The sequence below is a fragment of the Lepidochelys olivacea genome (genome assembly GCF_965140295.1).
Source record: "Lepidochelys olivacea isolate rLepOli2 genome assembly, chromosome: 10".
Lineage (NCBI taxonomy): Eukaryota > Metazoa > Chordata > Testudines > Cheloniidae > Lepidochelys > Lepidochelys olivacea.
The window spans coordinates 22,762,402-22,776,609 of NC_140420.1; the positions used below are offsets into that span (position 1 = coordinate 22,762,402).

At 40.6% G+C, this 14,208-nt stretch overlaps 1 protein-coding gene across 4 annotated transcripts in view; it reads right to left on the reverse strand.

Annotated features, from left to right (window-relative positions):
• PARN (poly(A)-specific ribonuclease) overlaps positions 1–12,562 on the reverse strand; it is a 162,782-nt gene extending 150,220 nt beyond the window's left edge. The window contains exons 1-9 of one of the 4 annotated variants that reach the window (XM_084641663.1): positions 12,191–12,310; positions 11,403–11,480; positions 8,250–8,329; positions 5,527–5,594; positions 5,354–5,435; positions 3,828–3,888; positions 2,688–2,853; positions 1,991–2,056; positions 749–787 (exon numbers count right to left, since the gene is read on the reverse strand). In XM_084641663.1, coding sequence (XP_084497789.1) covers positions 749–787; positions 1,991–2,056; positions 2,688–2,853; positions 3,828–3,888; positions 5,354–5,435; positions 5,527–5,594; positions 8,250–8,329; positions 11,403–11,480; positions 12,191–12,209 — 659 coding nt within the window. In that variant the 5' untranslated portion in view covers positions 12,210–12,310. Of the gene's footprint in view, positions 1–748; positions 788–1,990; positions 2,057–2,687; positions 2,854–3,827; positions 3,889–5,353; positions 5,436–5,526; positions 5,595–8,249; positions 8,330–11,402; positions 11,481–11,929; positions 12,065–12,190; positions 12,311–12,485 lie in introns of those variants that run through there. The other 3 variants (XM_084641665.1, XM_084641666.1, XM_084641664.1) reach the window with 3 other exon arrangements.
• Between the last annotated feature and the right edge of the window lie 1,646 nt (positions 12,563–14,208).

The following is a 14,208-nucleotide window of genomic DNA, read 5'->3' on the forward strand; positions in this document are numbered from 1 at the left end:
ATTATTTTTACCAGTCCATCTGGAGGGTCAACTTATAAACGAATGGGCTAATGAACGAGTATATACGGTAACTTCCTCATGTGCATCAAAACATTTTGAAAATATATTTGTTAAACAGCTTAAAGACCTCATCCCATCTCCATTAGTCAAATGGCTTCTTCAACAGCTTTTTTATCTGTTTTTAAAATACAAATTTACTTCTAAGATGAGAATCAGCACAAAACAATTTTAGCTAAGAACAGTCTCTAAAGACAGGATTTTAAGAACTACTGCCAAATTGAAACCATCTCCCACAATATCACCCATAAATATAAGAGCACCATCAACACCCTATAGAACTAATTATCATTCAAATTAATCCCACTATCTATGCAGGAATACATTCCTCCTCTTCAGTTGTTTGCAATAACTGCACACTGTATGTTAAGAGTCACATGTTATTACATAACACTGATCTGCTACATTGTACTGTTCAATTTACAACTATTTTAATAGTTGTAAGTGATAGAATAGAAATATGCTCAATTTAAAAAAAAAAAAAAAGGATTCTAATGAACCACTAAGAACTCCACACTTGTAGGTATTAGTTCAGTTTAACCACATTACAAGACTGTTTCTCTTCTTAAGCAATCTAAACATAATGGATATGAGATTAACCGTAGATCAGCTTTTTATCCAGATTTTTTCATGTTAAAAAACAGCACAGATATACAGTAGGTAAGGTAAGAAATTAACACTAGTAACTTACTTCCAGCTCAAAGTCTGATAAATTAGTTTCCTCTGAAATCTTTAAAAGCAGAAAAGAGTAATGTTATTAATGGTTCTCATATATAAATATTTCGAAGTCAAATAAAGACAAATTTATGTTAAAAATTCAGGCAGTGAACATAAAACAGCTCATGGTGTTATCACATGGTATCTTAAAAGGCATTTAAAAGGCTAAACACTAGTCTAATTTTCCAATGAGAAATTGATCTTATTGTACACGTATCTGCCTTTCTGATGAGAATGACTTGCCAAAAATTAATAGAAAAATGTTTGTTTGGCTCTGTCAGCTAAGTATTATTCACTCAAGTCTATTTAGATGGAATAACTATTTCCTTTGTCATTATGGTTAGTTAAGAAATAACTATACAGCCAATGATGGTGGGCCTAGTAATACAATATTCCAATGTGTATAATATTTCACATGCACAAGAACCACCTTGTATCATAGAATATCACAGTTGGAAGGGACCTCAGGAGGTCATCTAGTCTAACCCCCTTCTCAAAACAGGACCAATCCCCAATTTTTTTTTGCCCCAGATCCCTAAAGTGCCCCCTCAAGGATTGAACTCACAACCCTGGGTTTAGCAGGCCAGTGCTCAAACAACTGAGCTATCCCTCCCCTAAAGATTTGAACTTGCAGCCCTTGGTTTACAAGGCCAACGCTCTAACCCCTGAGCTATGGGTTCACCACCAGCTGATTCCAAAAATATGCAGACACATGAAGTACATTGATTAAAATGGAAAAAGCAGTTTTAAAAAGTCATCTTGATAATCAACAGAAAAGGCACAAGAGGAAGTTTGATACTTTACCTAAATTCCCATTAAAGTATTATTTATGAAGAGCACCTCTTCGACTTATAAACATACAAAACTGTAAATTTATGTATATTCAAATAATGCCATATGCATACTATACATCACCCTTGGTATGTGTTGCTACCACTGCAGAACTTCAGGATGAACATCTGGAAGTTTAGACTTTTTAAGCAAGGAAAGATACCGAAGCTCCATGATAGCAAGTCTTTACTTCCCGTCCTAAATCAAACAGTTTTTGCTAGGACTAATCAGGGATAAAATTGTTGAGACCGCTATGTGCAAACCTACAGAAAGAGGCTTTTCCCCCCATATACCTGGCTAGTAGGTCAAACCTAATTTCTTATACAGAAGACAGTTCAGAGTTCTCCCTTTACCAGAGAACTAGTGTTTATTTTCAGAAACTGACCCTGTGCATGGCTCCAACTGCAAATTCTTGTTTTCTTCATTCTGTATTAAATCTTCTATTTGCTCCCTGGAGAAAATAGATTAAACAGATTATTATTTGCTTTTACTAATACAATACTATTTTCACAGAAGCATTTAGTGATATATACCAAAAGGCAAAGCAAATCTTTTATAAGAAGGATTAATGGAATATTTAAGACAAGTTTATTGTACATATACCAACATCTTTAGAGATCATTAGTATAGTGATAAATATGAAGTCTTGCGTGATTAAGAAATCTAAAACAGAAACCAAGTGTAGACTCAAATGGCTTCATATTTGAGGGCCAGAATATACATGGCCATTATTTTCCAGCCAAGATCACAAACTAAGAATTGGATTAAACTTTAGCAGAGATTTCGAAAAAAGGACAATACCATCAAGAGGCAAAAATGTAACTAACAATTTAACTACCCTTGATGTAGCGAAGACAGATTACTGAAAGTTGCAGATAAGCCTCAAAAAAGCCTGATTAAAAGGAAAAGAAGTTTCCCAGACTTAAACCCTCTCATTCAAAGGAACATTTTGTGAAGACTGACAAATTTAGAATCAGAACACTGGCAACTTCAAGTTTTTAGGCAACTTCAGAATGGAGGACTACCACATAAAGAAGAGTGTGCACACATTAGAATAACATGATTTTTATATTTCCACTTACACCACTCTTTCAATGAATTTTTTCTGATCCTCAGGAATAGTCACAGGACACTTTGTGGCATTAGGGGAAATGTACGATAGGGTCGCCGCACCATTTGCCTGAGAACGTTTTTCATCATACTGCTCCCGTAATTGTCTTTCCTCGTCCTGATTTAAATATGGGATTCCTAAGAAAAACATTTTACAGGTTTTATCATTAAAAGCAAGCAAGTATTGCACAGCTCAGAGAAGCTTAGTCACTACTCCAGCCATGTGACAACCTAAAAACTGTGGGGGGGGAAATGCATCTGTATCCCTCAAATATTTCTTCTAAGTTTCCTTTCCTTATCTCTAGTTGCAAAGGATTCCTTTTGAGAGAGCCAGAGCAGCTGGCACCTTCAAGCCCAAATGAGTCACAAGCAATTTAGGCCCTCCTCCTGAAATCTGATCCTTACAGGCAGACCCCTATTTCTGCACAGAACCTCACTGAATTTGATGGGCCTTCATATTGTTGATACATAAGTGGGGCTTCTAAGTGCTACCACAAAGCAAATAAATAAGGAATGGGGATCTACCCATATGGATATAGTTTAGTATCAGGGCCACAGACTGCTATGGAGTCAAGAAGCTTTAAAGTAGTTGCCATTTATCTCACAGAAAAGATTTGCAACACATCAGAGCCCTGCAGGTACTAATTACCTTAAGAAACCTGCTGAAATAGGAAGGGTTGAGCAGAAGAGGGGCAATATATAGGTACCTAAATTGAGGAACAAGTCAAATGACTAGCACTGTCATATTAAGTGTCACAATTATCTAGTCCTTAGTTTTACAGTATGACAAGCTAGAAAATGCCATTGTTCCAGTAATAAGACCTATAGGAATGTTCTTTTGGAAATATTACAACTTTGTTCTGTGTTTAACCACTGAAAAACAATTATCACTAAAATATGCTTAAACAAGTAGGCACTCACCTGTTTCTCAGAAAATGTAGATGGACAGTCACTTTCCCTCCTCCCCCACAAACAAACATCAAATAAGCTAAGATCTTAACAACTTTACCAAAAGGTCAAAATGTACATGTTTTGCCTTTTGTTTTAAACAGGAAATGGAGGAAAAGAAAGATAGTCTATAAAAACAGGCTGTAAAATGAAAGAAAGCTTACCCTTGCGAAAAACTTTATTAAAATCAAATCCTTGGTTTGCTAAAAAGTCTATACTTGAACTCTGAAAAGGGAAAAAACAAACAAAAAAAACAGCTTTGTGACTGATTGTACACCATTGAAATTTCAAAGGTCAATTAAAAAACAACCCAGGTATTTTCCTCAAACATATTTGTTTTAAAAAACCCATACTAACTTTTTTCTTTATCAAAGTATTAGGTTAGTGAACTCAAAGTTAGTCTGTGCAATGAAATAGTTTATTAAAAGATAAAGTTTAATAGAGTAGAACAAGTCATTCATAAGTAAATCTCTCCATCAGTATTTTGTCGCTTACTTATCCCTAACAGATAACCCATGGCTTGTGCACTATAGATAACAATACATCCCAAAAACTTAACATCAAACCCACCATAACACCAATTAATATGTAGTACACTGTTTAAATTATAATAAAAAAGCCACTTTGAAGCTATGTATGTACCATTTCTGATCTTAGTTAGAAGCTGTAGAGTCATGATTTTAGTTTTCCGAAAAGCCAAGTGAAGCTCAGGATTGTTTAAAACAAATTCTTCTTTCAAACAAAAACCTTAAAAATGCATCTACAGGAGCCATGTTGGCGATGAGACTCATGATATCCAGGGCAACATGGAAACCAAAAAGGCAACAGTTTCTGCCATAGGCAAAGCATAATACAATGGTAATAAGGGTGGAAAGGAGTGTAAAGCTTTCTACATATGTATCTATTACTATACAGATTTTTTAAAAATACATATGCAACTTTCTGTAATAAGAAGAGAAGTACCTTCTGGGTTCTACCAAGTTAAATAGGACTTGTACCACTCTCTTCTGGCAAAAAGGTTCAACAACTGTTAGAAAAGTGTCAGCTGGACAAAACACAAGACTATACATTGATGATGTCTGCTGGCTTTCCTTTAGTGCTTAGCACTGGCTAGGAATCCCGATCTTTGGTATACTGATTATATCTTTAATGAGGTATGGATGAGAGACAGGAGAAAAATAAAGACATAAGGAGAGAAAGAGTTGGGTGAGGGACCGGAGGTGGAGGGGGGAACGGGAATCAAGTGAAGGAACTGGTGTGGCAAAATCCCATGAGTCCAGAAATTCTCACAACAGCTTTGTGAAGCAATGAGAGAGAGAGGGAGAGAAGAAGAATGGATAGGAAGAGAAAAAAGAAAAAAAAGCTGGATAAGAAAAGTCACTTCTGTCTACAGAAAAAACTAAGCCCTGTATTAAGCAGCAGGAGTTTAAAAAGGGGAATGACCTTTACTTCATTTTTCAACCTAGTTTTCTTCATTTTTAGAAAATTGTTCCACTAAGACTTTTTTTTTTTAAATGGAACCTGCCTTCCTTCTCTATGCACTGGGGAAAAAAATCCATGAAGAATGAATTATACATAGGCAAAAATGCTTCAGGGACTAATCAAAATTGACACCACTACAGAATTTTCACAAAAATCATTTTATATATATTGCTACTGGAAAATTTTTCAAATCTGTTTTTCCACTAACCTGACAGACAAACTTGACATCTGGTGAACTTCTGTTGAAGGGTTTTGGAAAAATATAGAAGTTAAATGATTTCATTATGTATCTGTGAAAGGTAAGAGTTACAAGTCAAAATAGAGCTTATCAATATTACCTAGTATAAAAAAAGTTAGGAATAAGTCAAGGAAACAACATACTTAGCTTCTGCGTGGTCATATTTAAAACTACAAAGGCCAAACTGAAAAAGCAAGAAATCCATGGAATGCTGAAAAGGAAAACAAGACAGACTATGGTTACAATACATTTTGAAATGCAACTGAGAGGCATTCGGGAAAAAATTATTTGTCTGAGGCTCAGACATCTGTAAGTCATTTATAAATATAGGCACTCAAGTGAAAATGCCTTGTCAGAATACCTTAGTTTAAAAAAGGATCTTTGTCTACAAAAGATTCATGTTTAAAAATAAAATTATTCTTACCAATAACATTCTTTTTTCTTCTGAAATTTAGCATTTCATTTTTACCTTTTCTTCATTTTTGCAATTTTTTTCTGCACTTCACTCAGCTTGGACAGTGAATAGACTAAATTTTCACTTTGTTTCTCATGCAGTAGGGCAATATTGTTTCAGCTTCCATTACTGCAAAGGTATGAACTAAAACCAGCTTTTAAAAAACAAGTTATTTTATATTAAAGGGACACCACCAACTCGATCTGTTCAACTTCAAGTGCATTCAAATAGTCTCAAGTACCTCCTGACAGCTTTTCTAATGTTACAGCTACCTTTCCAAAAGTTGCTTCTCTTCTCCATTGCCATACACACAACCCACAAGAGGTGAGCCTGATCAACTATTCAGGGAGAGACAGTGGAACTGTACACAAAGAGCTAAAAAATCCACAAAGTAAACAAAATGCAAAATAGAACTATTCTTCTAATATCTTGAATTCTAATAATCCTAACTGTAACCTCTAACAATAGCAGATAAAATATATAGATATGTGATTTAAGCTTGGTAAATCCTTGCTTTAAAAATCTAGTGTTGGGGCCAACAGTCTCTTTAAAGGGATAAATGTAGTAGTTTTTATAGCTAACAGCAAATATGCATGATCATAAACTTAACAAGTATTTTACAAAAAAAGGCTTACTTCCCTTTCTGAGATATAATCTTAGTTTTAAATAGTACTGAAAGTTTTCGGCATGCCATGCAGTGACAGTCTGTGTGGACCCTGCTGCTGCACACTAAAAGTTCCCTAGTGCACTTTGTGTTATTGTGCAGCAGTAAGTACACATGAACAGTGTGTGGCATGCTGAAGCACTGTAGATTTACACCCCAGCTTGCTACACCTTAACTATTTATCTAGACAAGCCCTAAAACCGAGTTGCAATCCTCTCTTTTCCCCATTTCATCTGGCAGCTGCCCAAAGGGTTCTTGTTTGGTGGTGTGTGGTTTCCTCCTCCCTCCCCGCCCTTTTACACACACAGGCAATTTGGCCTTGTGTACAGTGTCAGATATCAGATTTCCACCTTCCACTATTTGTCTAGCACAGGGGCTCTCAAACTTATTTGATTGGGTCCCGCTTCTTTGTGTTTGTAGTAATTTACACTGCACACACCCCACCACCACACAGCTCTGAAGGCAGAGTGGAGAGCAGCGACTGCTGACTGGGTGCCCAGCTCTGAAGGGCGCACCATCCCAGCAGCAGCACAGAAGTAAGACAATGTGAAAAGTTTCAGAGTAGCAGCCGTGTTAGTCTGTATCCGCAAAAAAAAAAAAAAAAGGAGTACTTGTGGCACCTTAGAGACTAACAAATTTATCTGAGCATAAGCTTTCGTGAGCTACAGAGCATCCGATGAAGTGAACTGCAGCTCACGAAAGCTTATGCTCAAATAAATTAGTTAGTCTCTAAGGTGCCACAAGTACTCCTTTTCTTAATGTGAAAAGTGATATTCATCTACATCACTTTCCACAGCAGATTTAGCACCACATTGCCACCGTTACTAAAGCTGATGCCACCTCGGGGCTGTCAACCGGAGCCCTGCATCTCCAGATGAGGGATTGGGGGGGCAGGGGAACGAAAGCCTGAGCTGCCTCCTGGTGAGGGAATGGGGTGAGGAGGCGGAGAGCCTCCCATCATGGCCTTTCTGCACAAGCCCCAGCCACCCAGGACTGACAGCCAGAGCTTAAAAAAGGCACTCAGCTCATGGTTCCCCTTGACACATTCCCACACCTCTGTTCAGAGGTCCGCCCCATAGTTTGAGAACCACTGGTCTAGCATCAATGACACTTACATTGGCAAAAGAACTAGTGTAGACTGGATACAGGCACTTGACCACCATAACATCTGGCACTTGCCCACTGTTAGACCAATGCTGGAGGCTCTCAAGACAGTTAGCATAGACATTGCCAGACTCCGGTTCAACAGGATAAGCATGGCCTTACTGAAACACTCACCAATTGCTGAAGACCAGTGGTTCTCAACCTATTGACCATTGTGGGCCACACACGTTGCCCACAGTGTGTTACGTATGCCCTGAACCGCAGGTTGAGAACCTCTGCTATAGACTAAATAGATCAAAAGTATTGTTTTTAATCAATAACTATTTTAACCTAATGTAAATTTAAAATCTTACTTGTCTCCACTGTGTCCCTACCAACATCCTGTACGCAGCCAAATATTAGACAGGCAAAGTTAAATATTTAGCCTATTTTTCCTGCTGGAATTCAAGTTTTTATCTATGAGTACTATTTAGAATGAAGCAGAAGTCTTAATTTGTCTCAGAATAAATGCCTATCATGACATACTGATATGCACTACTAACAAATCTAACAGTTTGTTCTAGTCTCAGACATGTTACACCTCCTACCAAGTATGGCAAAATACTTAAAATAGTTTCATTTTAGCTCTTAAGTTTTACATTTACCTTTTTAAGTTTTTGATACCTTTCTTCTGGTGTGTCAAAGCCATTGGTTAATGTGCTAACAGATGGCCCATCACTGATTCCTAAAAAATATAGGAAATATTACATAAAAATAAAGCTATTTAAAGACAGTGGGTGAGGAGTAGCAACAAAGGACAATTATTAAGAAGTCTGCCACTATGTAACTAACATAATATTACATTACATATGTATAAGTTACCATTCAACTGAAAAAAACCTCTTCCATTATAGGTGAACATCCCTCCTTAAACAAAAGCCAATTAAACAATGTAATTCTACATAAACAATCTGGTGAGTTCATAGAACATAATGTGCTGGCAGTGAAACCATGTTCTAGGAAAAACTATGAAAGCCTTACTTGTGTCATTCACAGGTTAGAAAAATAATCCTGATAGAATGGCATGTGGTACCAATGACCTGATGTTGATGGGTCTCAAGCCACATTACTGGAGACAAGACCAGAGTCAATGAAGTGACAAACCAATAGTACATAAGAACTTAAGAATGGCCATACTGGGTCAGACCAAAAATCCATCCAGCCCAGTATCCTGTCTACCAACTGTGGCTAATGTCAGGTGCCCAAGAGGGAGTGAACCTAACAGGTAATGATCAAGTGATCTCTCTCCTGCCATCCATCTCCACCCTCTGACAAACAGAGGCTAGGGGCACCATTCTTTACCCATCCTGGTGAATAGCCATTAATGGACTTAACTGGATAAATTCATGGAGGTTCTCTTTTAAACCCTGTTATAGTCCTAGCCTTCACAACCTCCACAGGTTGACTGTGTGCTGTGTGAAGAAGAACTTCCTTTTATCTGTTTTAAACCTGCTGTCCATTAATTTCATTTGGTGACCCCTAGTTCTTATATTATGAAAACAAATAAATAACTTTTCCTTCTTCACTTTCTCCACACCACTCATGATTTTATATACCTCTATCATATCCCCCTTAAGTCTCCTCTTTTCCAAGCTGAAAAGTCCTAGCCTCTTTAATCTCTCCTCATATGGGACCTGCTCAAAACCCCTAATCATTTTACTTGCCCTTTTCTGAACCTTTTCTAATGCCAGTATATCTTTTTTGAGATGAGGGGACCACATCTGTACACAGTATTCAAGACGTGGGCATACCATGGATTTATATAAGGGCAATAAGATATTCCCCGTCTTATTCTCTGTCCCTTTTTTAATGATTCTTAACATCCCATTTGCTTTTTTGACTGCCGCTGCACACTGCATGGATGTCTTCAGAGAACTATCCACGATGACTCCAAGATCTTTTTCCTGATTAGTTGTAGCTAAATTAGCCCCCATCATATTGTATGTATAACTGGGGTTATTTTTTCCAATGTGCATTACTTTACATTTATCCACATTAAATTTCATTTGCCATTTAGTTGCCCAATTACTTAGTTTTGTGAGATTTTTGAAGTTCTTCACGGTCTGCTTTGGTCTTAACTATCTTGAGCAGGTTAGTATCGTCTGTAAACTTTTCCACCTCACTGTTTACTCCTTTCTCCAGATCATTTATGAATAAGTTGAATACGATTGGTCCTAGGACTGACCCTTGGGAAACACCACTAGTTACCCCTCTCCATTCTGAAAATTTACCATTTATTCCTACCCTTTGTTCCCCGTCTTTTAACCAGTTCTCAATCCATGAAAGGATCTTCCCTCTTATCCTATGACAACTTAATTTATGTAAGTGCCTTTGGTGAGGGACCTTGTCAAAGGCTTTCTGGAAATCTAAGTACACTATAAAAAGAAAAGGAGTACTTGTGGCACCTTAGAGACTAACAAATTTATTTGAGCATAAGCTTTTGTGAGTTAGGCTTATGCTCAAATAAATTTGTTAGTCTCTATGGTGCCACAAGTACTCCTTTTCTTTTTGTGAATACAGACTAACACGGCTGCTCCTCTGAAACCTAAGTACACTATGTTCACTGGATGCCCCTTGTCCACGTTTGTTGACCCCCTCAAAGAACTCTAATAGATTAGTAAGACATGATTTCCCTTTACAGAAACCATGTTGACTTTTGCCCAACAATTTATGTTCTTCTATGTGTCTGACAATTTTATTCTTTACTATTGTTTCAACTAATTTGCCCGGTACTGATGTTAGACTTACCGGTCTGTAATTGCTGGGATCATCTCTAGAGCCCTTTTTAAATATTGGCGTTACGTTAGCTATCTTCCAGTCACTGGGTACCAGAAGTGGATTTAAAGGACAGGTTACAAACCATAGTTAATAGTTCTGCAATTTCACATTTGAGTTCTTTCAGAACTCTTGGGTGAATGTCATCTGGTCCCGGTGATTTTACACTGTTAAGTTTCTCAATTAATTCCAAAATTAATTAATTCCTCTAGTGACACTTCAATCTGTGACAATTCTTCAGATTTGTCACCTACAAAAGACGGCTCAGGTTTGGGAATCTCCCTAACATCCTCAGCCATGAAGACTGAAGCAAAGAATTCATTTAATTTCTCTGCAATGACTTTATCAACTTTAAGTGCTCCTTTAGTCTCTCAATTGTCCAGTGGTTGTTTAGCAGGCTTCCTGCTTCTAGTGTACTTAAAAAACATTTTGTTATTACCTTTTGAGTCTTTGGCTAGCTGTTCTTCAAACTCCTTTTCGGCTTTTCTTATTACATATTTACACTTAATTTGGCACAATGTATGCTTTATGTTTATGGTTTTTGGGTTGTTTTTTTTTTAAAAGGTAGTTTTTTAAAGGTATGGTCAACTGACTGTTGGCCTCTCTTATGCAATACATAACTCATACGTACAGTGTTAAATTTAACATTTTGACCTAGCTTTTGTTTTAAGTATTTCAGTTCCCTATTCAGGCATCTTAGAACAAAAGAAAATTCTAAAGACAGTTATTACATCTAAGGCAATGGGAAATCCATAAGCAAAGTGGCTGCATATTCAGTACAGTAGATCACGGTTAGCCCATTTGCTAATATTCCATGTTCACCGGGGGATCTGGAACAATTTTTATAGTGGGGATGCTGAGAGCCCTTGAATCAAACTGTAATTCCTGCATATAAGGAAACCACTTCAAGTCAGGGGCTACTGCAGCACCCCCAGCACCCCAATTCCAAATCTATGACGTTCACAAAATAATCTTAATAGTACCTGAAAATTCGCCATCAATAGCCAAAAAGTCTGCTTCCTCGATGGCTTCATACACTTTATTTAGGTTATCCTTAAAATCTATAAAGAAATCAGTAAAAACATCCCTGAGAACATGGCTATCAACTCGAGAACCTCCACCCGGCCTCCCGTCTGTGCGCGGGATCAGCGAAGCGGACCCACCGCCCGGGAACTAGACGGCAGGGCCCTGAGAGCCACCCTCTGTCTCTCAGCCTTTTTAAGAGGCTCAGTGTCCACTTGCAAAGACAGCGTCATCTGAGAGATAAACCAACAGCCCCGGGCGTGCAGAGGGGAGGGTCAAATACAGGGCGCCCAACGACTCCCCTCACGTTCCGCGGCTTCCCCGGGAGCTCGCTGGCCAGGGCCCGGGTCAGCGCAGGGACTCAGGCAGCAGCGCAAGGGCCGGGCTCTGGGGTGCAGACAGCGGGGCGGAGGTCACAGCTCAGCCCGGTACCGCGGCGGGGCCCGCGCGTGCAGCCCTGAGCGGTACCGTCACGCAGCCCACCTACCGCTCCCCGTCCCCTCACTCCGGGGTGCCGGAGAGGAGCCTGCCCTGCCCGGCGCTCTCTCGCGGGGCCTCCCCGCTCCTCGGAGCCGGGAGCCTCCTCGCAGGGGCACATGCAGCGCCCCAGCACGGCGGAGCCCCGGCTCCTACGTTAACGGGCGAGTCACGGCACCGAGGACGCTCTCGGGCAGCGGCCCAGGAGGAGAGAGGTGAGGCCAGGCGCTGGGAAACCGGCCCCCCCGGCGCGCGCCCCGCCGTCACTCACTGCTCCTGATGATCTCCATCCCCGCAGCCCGCCCCAGCCCGGCCGGAGCCCCAATCCGCAGCGCCCGAAACCCGGCTCTGCCCGCGCCGAGCACTTCCGGAAACAGCCCTCCGCCCCCGCCGGGCACGTGAGCGCTCACGTGAGCCGCCCGACTTGGGAGGTGGGCGGAGATAGCCGCCATATTGTCCCCCTTGGGCGCCGGTCCGGCGGGGCGCTTTTAGGGGTTTGTGCTTCGTGGTTTTTCACGCACAGCCGCGCTCGAGGTTGCATAGCGTGAGCCAGGCAGCTCCCGTACCTGCGACTCCTCGGGGAGCTGCAGGCCACACAGCGGTACCCTTTAGCCCCTTCTCCTGGGGGCATCGCTATTGGTAGCTGCACCCCGCTGCTTCCCTCAGCCCATGGCGCCCTCCCTGTGCCCCTTCCTTCCCGCCCCCATTTAGCTCCAGGCGCGTCACTTCTCCCTGAAGCTCTGGCTTTTGCCCTGTCAGTATCCCCCAGCAGGAATCACACCTGAGCGCCACAGTACTTGGTCAGGTTTCAGAGTAACAGCCGTGTTAGTCTGTATTCGCAAAAAGAAAAGGAGTACTTGTGGCACCTTAGAGACTAACCAATTTATTAGAGCATAAGCTTTCCTGAGCTACAGCTCACTTCCTCAGATGCATATCGTGGAAACTGCAGCAGGCTTTATATATACACAGAGAATATGAAACAATACAGTTTCCCACAGTGGGGTGGGAGGAGGTATTGTTTCATATTCTCTGTGTATATATAAAGCCTGCTGCAGTTTCCACGATATGCATCTGAGGAAGTGAGCTGTAGCTCATGAAAGCTTATGCTCTAATAAATTGGTTAGTCTCTAAGGTGCCACAAGTACTCCTTTTCTTTTTGCGAGTACTTGGTCAGTTTGGATGAGCTATTGCCAGCAGGAGAGTGAGTTTGTGGGGGGGGGGGGTGAGAAAACCTGGATTTGTGCTGGAAATGGCCCACCTTGATTATCATGCACATTGTAGGGAGAGTGGTCACTTTGGATAAGCTATTACCAGCAGGAGAGTGAGTTTTTGTGTGTGTGTTTTTTTGAAAAAAGGGTGTGGGGGGGTGACAAAACCTGTATTTGTGGTGGAAATGGCCCACCTTGATTTTCATACACATTGTGAGGAGAGTGGTCACTTTGGATAAGCTATTACCAGCAGGAGAGTGAGTTTGTTTGTGGGGGGGTGGAGGGTGAGAAAACCTGGATTTGTGCTGGAAATGGCCCAACTTGATGATCACTTTAGATAAGCTATTACCAGCAGGAGAGTGGGGTGGGAGGAGGTATTGTTTCATGGTCTCTGTGTATATAATGTCTTCTGCAGTTTCCACAGCATGCATCCGATGAAGTGAGCTGTAGCTCACGAAAGCTCATGCTCAGATAAATTGGTTAGTCTCTAAGGTGCCACAAATACTCCTTTTCTTTTTGCGAATACAGACTAACACGGCTGTTACTCTGAAACCATTCATTTTCAGGTACATGAGGGTTTTGCTATAAGAATATTTTGCATTGTTATTTGACTGCTGAGTGTACTTAGTGAGGTACAGCAGAGGAACTGTGCCCAGAAGTAACAAAGGTTCACGTGGGAACCCTTCCCACCTTGGGGCACAAAGAGGTGGGGAATACAGAAATAAAAATGGGAAGACACGGATGTGTCATTATGCTGGAAATGACTCCCCACAGTCAGCAGGTGTGTGCTTTGTACAGGGAGTGAGTGCACTAAGTGTTTGGAAGCTTGACCCAACATAGGGGCCCACTCCAAAAGGACAAAACTCAACCATGAGCAAAGCTCAGCCTTTGCAGCAGAAATTTAAAACTAAACTAGCACAAAGCTGTAGTATAGGGAATAGCCCTACACTGGTACTCCAACCGGCTGAGAGTAGCATTTTTTCCATCTCTTAATTTCTGTGATTCTAAGAGCAATAGGAGCACAGAGAGAGAGCAGAATAAGTGTCTAAGGGAAACTCTATCATACAAAGTTAGATCAACC